The following is a 9172-nucleotide window of genomic DNA, read 5'->3' on the forward strand; positions in this document are numbered from 1 at the left end:
GGGGGGGAGGGGGGGCTTGTCGGGGGCGCCGCTGGAGATGCTCTAAGGTTGAGGAATCGCCAGGATAGAATGGTTAATTAGGAAAGAAGTAAATAAGGCAGAATTGGAAAGAAGTAAATTTTCCGTGTAACTTTCTTATTGCATGTTAGATACGGATCCAGGGTCAGTGTCGTGAATATTGTTCAGCCATTTAGATCAGGACTCTCGGTTCAGATTGATCCCTGCTTGGATGGGCCAACGCCATACACAAGCATTTTGTTCCATAATTATTGTATTCCTCAGGTGCGCATTTGAAGGAAAACAATATTTGGCCCATATACCAAAATGCTACTAAAAAAAAGTGTACTGAGCTCCCTACAGCCCAAGTGTCAAAACACATCTCTCCAACAATTTACGTTTATTCACTGCTTCATGTGACACCCCATTGCAGAAAATTGGAGGATTATGTGTTTTCTCTTGTTCATTCATTACAACATAATCCTTCACGAAAATAAGATGACCAAATCTTGACACTTATAGACTATACTTATAAGGCGTGTGCTAGCTCATCCATATACACACCGTTTGAAACAATAAAACACTGCAATACAATTAAAGCATCCATCCAGTATGCCACATATTTTTGAGAAAAATAAAACCAGTATGACACACACAAAATGCGCGAAATGAAATTGGGGATGAAAATCAAGAGATCGACAATGGATCATACAGTTGGGAAACCACTTGAGCAGTAACCTTCATCTATCTCCCCCTCAGCCAAGTCCATCTATCCACTGCCACACTGTATAAAGGACTAAATGTATGTAGCATTTAGGCAGAAGAAAAAAATAGAGTTATTGGGCCAGAACATGAAGGACATGAGGTCACAAAGATTGGACAAACGGAGATGAAGATTAAGTTCGAGTCACTACTAAGGGATATGGGTGTCAGAAGTCGCTGCGGCTCCGGTGGTACACCGGGCCACCATCCTGGACTATGGCGGAGACAAATTGAGGACAGGAGCTCACATCAATTCGACAGCGGGGAAATAACAAAGAAACGATGCTCGTCACAAGGGATGGCGCCCAAGGTTGCTGTAGGCGGGCACTGGAGTGGTCGAAAATCCTGACAAGATGATCTGCGCACATGACAGAGGAGAGTACCCTGGGTGGGTCAGTTCCTCTTTTCTAAAAAAATATATTCAAAACCACAACCCAAATGCCATACTGAAGTTGTGACTTGAGATGCGCGTCTCAAGATTGGGTGGATGGAAAATTGTATTTACGGCAAATTGAAAATATTAGACAGAAACAGTGGGGGAGAAAGGGGGCCAGCAGGGGTCCCGGCCCCCTTGATAGCAGAGATGCAGTGCTAATTTGCTGATAAATAGTGCTAAAATGAATGATTATTTCCTGTCAAAAGCATGTTTTTCATTGGCTTGGCCCTCCCCAAGCAGTTTCAACATCATTCGGCCCTGTTGATATAATTTTCCTGGCTCCGCCACTGGACAGAAATTTAGGAAAACTGTAAATCTATGGTTTTCAAGGAGAGTACATCAAGAGCTTCATTTATAAAAGAGAAAGTGACCACCCAATGCGATGTGTAGTATTCATGCAGAAAATGAAGATCTATTGGTGCCCTCTTATTTTGTATCAAATTCAACATTCATTTAACTAGCAAAATACTACCTCCGTCTGGGTTTATTAGTCATTATCATGTTTTGAGCAATGTTTTAAATAGCTGGCTATGGAAAATAGCGGCGAGCCTTTAAATCGGCTATAGCAGGCTATAGCGTGCTATTTATGAAGGCGACCATTTAGCGGCACCCTGCTGAAAAGGCTATAGCTATAGCCGGCTATTTAAAATTATGGTTTTGGGTCAAAGTTTGGCCACATTTTTGAATGTAGTTTTCACTTTTCAGTGATATTGTTGGTTTTGTTTTTGAAGTATTTTCCAGTGATATTGTTTTTCTTACGTAGAACTTATATACAACTAGTTATATCTTTAGCCGTCGCCGTAATATTCCACTAGTTATATACAACTAGTTATAGTTGATTAGACATGCGGCCATAGCTGAAGTTCTGCTCCTCCCCATAAATATTTAGCAAGGATACATCGACAGGGAATAGCACTCTGGAGCGCGCACCACATAAATATTTTTATCTTTGCTGCGCAGACTAAGTTCCATACCGAGTCCCATGTATAAGATGGGTCTGAAGCTCTAGTCGTTGATTCCAACTTGTGCCCAAGTTGAAATTCCCATTTTGTATGGTATGCAGATCGCACCGTGAAAGTCCCTGACACGTTGGTCTTACGGCTTGTGACAAACTTCAAACTACTCGAGCAATAGTGCTACTTCTAGGGTCACACTAAATGGTCAGCCTAGGCCCACGTGCAATGCGACCGTTGCCTACGTGAGCTGAGTGTATATTATGAGATAATCCACTTGCATTTATAAGCCGATTAATACACACTCAGCCTGCATGCGCTGCCACCATAGAGCCAGTATAGTGGCTGCTGCTTATGCGGAGCCCTTGGCATCAGATGAGTGTTTTTCTCATAATATTCCGAAATTTGTGTAGAAACCAGTTGATTTTTGGATGGTATTCACTTGTACGAAGGTAAGCCGAGCCACAACCGGCTGTCGTGTGGTTTTTCCAGAGCACTCGGCTCACGATGTACTACACGGAGTGAACGACAATTTACACTCGACTTGCATCCAAACACCAGTATAGTTGGTTTTAGACATGCGGCCATAGCTGAAGTTCTGCTCCTCTCCACTCCAGCGAGAACCATGGCTGATGATCGCACCTCAAGGGATGTGAATTTCCCACCCTGGCTCTCTTTTCCCTGGAAAAATATTCAGCCTCGCATCCAAACAAGGCCGCCCGGTTCCCACCCTCTCACAAACTCACAAGGACGAGGAGAAGAAAATCGTAGTACGCCTAAAATTTTACATCTTTCCAATTCACCATTGCTTTTAATTCTTTCCAGTTTTGGTCGGATCCAATCCAAATCCATTCCCCCGCTCGCACTCACCGCGCTGGGCAATGGATGGGAGCCCTAGGCGCCGCCGAGGGTCCTCCTCCCACCAACCCCAGGCCGCCCTCTCCACCCTAGATTCAGCGCTATATATTGCCGATGCTTTCAGCCCTAGAATCACATCCATCCACCACTCCCCCCGCGCCGTCATTCTCAAAGGAGAAAAACATGAGCCATGGCGGAGGAGAGCGAGCTCTTGCGGTGGTAGCCACCGCCACGGAGACGGAATCGCAGCAGGTCCTCAGCTTTAGCATGTCCACGGCGCTGCTGACCTGCCATACCTGCCGCCTCCCCCTCAAATCCCCCGTCTTCAAGGTATGAATTGCCATGGATCGAAAGTTTCTTTCATCAATTAATCGTCTTTGCATATCATATCTGGATCCTGCTATCTCAACTGAATCTCGACGCCAGTGTGACGCCGACCATCTGCTGTGCTCGTCCTGCCGCGAACTCCATGGAGAAGAACCCTGCGGCCTCACAGTTGTCCACTTCGCCTTTCTTGACACCTTGGTGGCCTCCGTCATGGTGCGGTGTGACTTCGAGAAGTACGGCAGCGACGCCGGCGGCATCGTGTACCACGAGTCAGCCGAACACAGGCGCGCGTGCCCGCACGCGCCTTGTGGATGCCCGGCCAGGGCTTCGGACGGCGGGGGTTGCGGCTTCATCGGCTCCAAGCAGAAGCTGCTCGACCACATCACTGGCTCCGATGGCCACTCGCGCCCCACCATCTGCATCCCCTACGGCCAGCCTCGGACCCTGAACCTGCCGGTCTCGTGCGGCTGGCACGTCCTGGTCGGCGAGGTCGACAAAGCTGCTGCGGGCGTTAACCGGCACCGCAACCCGTTCCTGGTGTCACTGGGCCAGCACGGCCCAAACATATCCGTGTCTCTCCTATGCGTTAGAGCGGATGGTGGTGACCCGGCGCTGCAGTTCGCGTGCGAGCTCTCTGTAGAGCGTTCTGGCCGCGGCACAACGCATATGGTCATGATGAAGTCGGCCCTGATGAGCAGCAGCTCCCTGTCTGGCGGCGCCCCTGCGCCCGGCGACAGAGAGTACGAGTGGTTGCGTGTGCCGAAAGAAGAGTACTTGTCGGGTGACACTGTCCCCCTATGCATCTACATCGAGAAGCTTTCTCCCGTGGCCTCCACCCCTAACACCTCTTCTCGCCATTGCTGCCCCTCCTCCTTGTTCGACCAAGGACACCAGCAAGCCAGCAACAACATATCAGAGCAATGGCAAGAAACGGAAATCTGCAAGCAATCTGCAGTGAGGAGGAATCAACTAGCTACTATGTAATGGCAATTCCAATTACTATACATAGTATTTTGTTATTTCATAAAGAATTAAATCTTCTGTTATTTACAATTGATGATTTTATATATTGTAATTTCTCTACAGTGTTGTTGCGTTGTTGAATCAAGCATACTCCTGCCTTTATTTTTTCATTTTTTGCGAGAACTCCTGCCTTTATTTCGTGGTCAACGATCTTGCATATATAACAGTGCTAGCTAGTTGATCTCTCCTTGTTGCCGAAGAATAAATCTGCCGTGAGGCAGACTGGGGGCTGGTCAGGTAGATTTTCTCCGCCATGTGGACGGCAAGGAGATTTTGGCAATCCCGTTGAAGGATGACTTTGATGACATCTCGGCCTGGCACACAGATCCCAACAAGACTCCCTTTATAGCCAAATCAGCATAAAATGTGTATGGTACACTCCATGGATGAACCTAGGGGAGTTTCATTACTGTATGAAAGATCATGTGTGCCACACAGCAGGGCAGGCAAATAGTAGCACCTACTCCACGCTGCAATGTGCTAATTATCGATGATGAAGGGAAAGTAATTAGCTAATTATCGATGGCAGTTTCACATCTCGTGGTAATGCCGGATGGATAGGGCTTTGTGTTCGGGGATAACACAAGTGAGTCACTAGTGTCTTGGTGAACCAGCAGGACAAATCACCTAACGCACAGGAGAAACTCCAACTGAACCTATACTGCAGGCATAAATAATGCTCAAGAAGCAGCACAGGATTGGGGTGCTCAATATGGTAGTCCTAGAAAGGGATACTTAAACCCTTGTGATGAATATGACATGGCACTCAAGAGAGTTCTCTTTAGTTATGTTGATTTTTTTCGGATTTCTTCGTGTGTATTGCTCAAGAGACTATACAGGTTTCCTCATCGCCATAGAAATAAATTTAGTTATGGAGATATTTATAATATATATATATATATATATATATATATATTAATAAGAAGCATGATATAATCTTTTATTGGATGTGTCAGCTCTACCATCCAAGCAACTAGCACGGCTGCCTGTGCGAGCGTAATCAGTTTCAAGTTTCAACCAGTTCCTTAAGACATCATGCATATTATAAAAGGGGTCTTATAGGTATATACGTAAACAAATATTATTGTCAAGCTGCGCCCCTGACCTGGGCAAGTTTAAAAGTGGTTCCGCTATCGAACGAGTATTTGTCCGGTGGCACTGTCCACCACTGCATGTACATCTAGAAGCTTGCACCTCCCCCTCTTACAGCTGCCACCACCACCCCTTAATGCCATTGTAGCCTCTCTTCCTTGTCCGGCCACCAAGAAGCCAGCAACCAAAATATTATAGCAACATGAAATGGAAATGTACAAATACGAACAAAAGGGATTTTATACACGGTGGACACAAAGGGGATTTTGCCAATACAGTTAAAGGCTGATATGTTGATGGCAAACTTATCCCAAGGGTCTCTTTACAGTCAAATCAGCATGTAAGGTGTACAATTGATGGATGATCCTGGACCGAATTCGTCTGGTACGTATGACGGAACATTGTGTGCTACTCAGTGTTTGAAAGTACTAGGATAAGCAGAAACTCTTGGAGGATACGGTGGGAGCACCAAGAATCATGCTATGCAATGGATGCACTCCAAAGTCTAAACTTAATCGATTGCATGCAGACATTCTCTAGAAAGTGTGATGCACAAGCACTTGGTGGCTAACACTCAGATAGTCCTGGAAAGTGTGATGCACAAGCACTTGCGCGGGCTGTTCAAGGAAATGAACATCGCATGCCACCTAACAGAGCTCTCTCCGGAGATTTAAATTCCTTAGTTGTGTTGACATTTTTTTGAAGTTTTGTTTTCCTATCGCCTGACGCCTATATAAAGTCGTGGACACCTTAGTTTTAATCTGAAGTAAGTATCATTTTCTGGACACTCTATGTTCTTTTTCCATGCATATCATGCCTATTATTTTGTGGTTATGGATACATATAATAGTTGAATGCCTTGCTACAAAATAATAAATTTCATTTTGGAGATATTTTTTAGAAAATACTATGAATGAAAAGTAATATGCACTATTGTATCAGATATATCAGCCAAACCTTTTTAGTATAACCGCAGTTCGCGTGCGACCTCTGTGTAGAGCGTTCTGGCCGCGGCACAACGCATATGGTCATGATGAACTCGCCCCTGAGGAGCAGCAGCTCCCTGTCTGGCGACGCCCCTGCGCCCGATGATAGCGATTATGAGTGGTTGCATGTGCCGAAAGAGTATTTGTCGGGTAACACTGTGCCCCTCTGCCTCTACATCGAGAAGCTTTCTCCGGCGGCCTGCGCTCCTCCACCTCTTCTCGCCATTCCTGTACCTGCTCCTTGTCCGGCCGCGGACACCAACAATCCATCAACAACATTTCAGAAAATTAGGAAACGGAAATAATGAAGCAATCTGCAGTGATGAGGAATCAACTAGCTAGTATGGGATGGCAATTCCAATTACTATACCTAGTATTTTGTTTGTGTTATTTCGTACAGAATTAACTCTTTTGTAATTTACAATAGATGATTTTGTATTAATGTATTGTCTCTACAGTGTTGTTGACTAGTTGCATCAAGCCTACTCCTGCATTTTATTTCGTGGTCAACGATCATGCATATATAGTTGTTGATCTCACCGTGTTGCCGAAGAATAAATCTGCAGTGAGGCAGATTGAGGACTTGTAAGGCAAGGGGATTTTGGCAATCCCGATAAAGGATCGTGGTTATGACTTGATAGCCTGGCACGCAGATCCCACCACTCCCTTTACAGTAAAATCAGCATAAGAAAGTGTTGTACAATCCATCGATGAACCTAGGCTAGTTTGTCCGATATGTATGAGGGAGCGTTGTGTGCCACACAGGAGGGCAGACAAATAGCACCACCTACTCTGCGTTGCAATTTGCTAGGGGATGATAAAGGGCATGTAATTAGCTAATTATGAATGGCAGTTTCACAGCTGATAGTAATGCCGGATCGATAAGGTTTTGTGTTCGGGGCTAACACAAGTGAGTGCCTTGGTGAGCAAAGCAGGACAAATCACATAATGCATGTGGCACACTCCAAACTGAACCTATATTGCATGCATAAATGCTTGAGAAGCATACCTAAAATATGGCGGGGAAGGGGGTGTCTCCAGTGTGGGGGTGGCGCCCCTGGTGCCAGCTGAAGCGGCGGCAGTGGGGGCAGTGTGACCCCTGGCCTTCGGTCAACATTGACACGACCGTAGGATCACAGGAAGATGATGGACGTTTTTATGCATAAATTTTTTGACAAGTATTTGATGCACATTTTTTCGAAAATATGAAATGAACATTTGTTTGCATATATGTCATGGACATTTTTGGAGAAACATGCGATGGACATATTTTTAAGTACACGGTGAATATTTTTAAAATACAAATAATATTCTTCAAATATATAGTACTGTTTTGAAACAACCACTATCTTATACAAACTTAAAACGTTTCATTTCTGATGAAACCTTTGACATTTAACTTTGTAAACTTTAAAGTTAGCAAATGGTTGAGCAAATTAGTAGTACTTTACAATAACTACATCAAATGAAGCTAATTATGTTGGAATTGATATTCTGCAGTAAGTATTGGAGAGAAAAATTTCATGTTTCATTATCTCTTTCAGATAAGATGGCATAACAAAACATAGGTCAGAAGATCATCATGCATTGGCATTCGACATCATTTCAATGAAAGTTAGTTGCATTTGCTTTTCAGAAGAGACTTTCTTGTCCAGGTTAGTGTACACTTCGCTAAGCGTACGCACAGGTAGCACAGAGGAGTACATGGCTTTCTTCATTGGGCCAGTCCACGTGGAAGGCATCGTGTTAGCCTCTGGAGCAAGATTCAGTCCTATGGAGCACATTATCAGGGACACGCTGGAGAGCCTCTGGAGCAGAGGATGCATCGCCTGATGCTTGGACAATTAGGTGTATTCCTTCCCTTCCATTGTTGGTTCCGGGTAGTTGCATGTCATGTTAGTCTATATAAGCAGGACTTGTCAAAAGTTTATGATCTATTGTCTGCTTAGCTCATGTTCAGATCTGCACGAGAAATAGATCTACAACTTGCTCAAGCCTTGTTGAAATTTGCGGCAGAAGTAAGAATTCTTTTCTTTCCATGTACCTATTTATGAAATCAGCCTGGTAAGTAGGTTTACAGTTAGTAATCAATGCAGTGTGTAGTGTCATTGTTTGCTTGGATGTACATACATGGAACCGACTGATTGCTTAATCACATAGTAGTCGACGGAGAGGAACTTTGGAGCTTGTGGGGTTGCGTGTGTAGGTACTCCTTGCCTTTTTCCCGTGGCAGAGAAGGGGTATTAGGGTAATAGAACTAGCAAGTTACTACTATCATTCTCTCAAAGCTTTTTCTAAACCTGGTACGAATGGACGTCTTGTTGTTTTATTACTCTTTGATTTTTTTCATGTCATCATGTCTCACGGCATGCGAGGGTCATTCCATAGATTTGCTAACAGTAATAAAAGGTTTGGGGTGGTGGCAAGGTGAGATGATAAACTTCTAAAGCAAGGACAATGCTAAAATAAGGACGGATGAAGGCAATGAAGGTAGAGGGGAAGGAAGGAGTAGGGAGATAGATGTCGCTTTTGTAAGGAAAGAAGGAGAGATAATCTGCATTTGCCACTGGTATATCAATGAAACCACACCGCGTCATGCTTGACACATACAATTCTGAATTAGAACAATTGGGTCATACATGTGTTTTTGTTATTCCATTGCCAACACACTAGAACAATTGTATGATCCATGTGTTTTTGTTATTCCGTGGCAACGCACGGGCATCATACTATATATA

At 44.5% G+C, this 9172-nt stretch overlaps 1 protein-coding gene across 1 annotated transcript; it reads left to right on the forward strand.

Moving 5' to 3' along the window:
• The first annotated feature begins 3120 nt into the window (after positions 1-3120).
• On the forward strand, positions 3121-6739 carry LOC119273223 (E3 ubiquitin-protein ligase siah2-like). The gene is made up of 3 exons (XM_037554465.1): positions 3121-3336; positions 3433-4058; positions 6544-6739. The coding sequence occupies exons 1-3, from the start codon at positions 3121-3123 to the stop codon at positions 6737-6739; spliced, it is 1038 nt and encodes a 345-aa protein (XP_037410362.1).
• The last annotated feature ends 2433 nt before the right edge of the window (positions 6740-9172 follow it).

The sequence above is a fragment of the Triticum dicoccoides genome, chromosome 3A (assembly GCF_002162155.2).
Source record: "Triticum dicoccoides isolate Atlit2015 ecotype Zavitan chromosome 3A, WEW_v2.0, whole genome shotgun sequence".
Lineage (NCBI taxonomy): Eukaryota > Viridiplantae > Streptophyta > Magnoliopsida > Poales > Poaceae > Triticum > Triticum dicoccoides.

Bases quoted from the DNA above. Each gene is read 5' to 3' on its own strand.
- LOC119273223 (XM_037554465.1), top strand. From the start codon at position 3,121: ATGCTTTCAGCCCTAGAATCACATCCATCCACCACTCCCCCCGCGCCG. The intron at 3,337-3,432 runs GTATGAATTGCC...TCTCGACGCCAG, and splicing joins TCAAATCCCCCGTCTTCAAG to TGTGACGCCGACCATCTGCT. The intron at 4,059-6,543 runs GCCCGGCGACAG...GCCCGATGATAG, and splicing joins CTGTCTGGCGGCGCCCCTGC to CGATTATGAGTGGTTGCATG.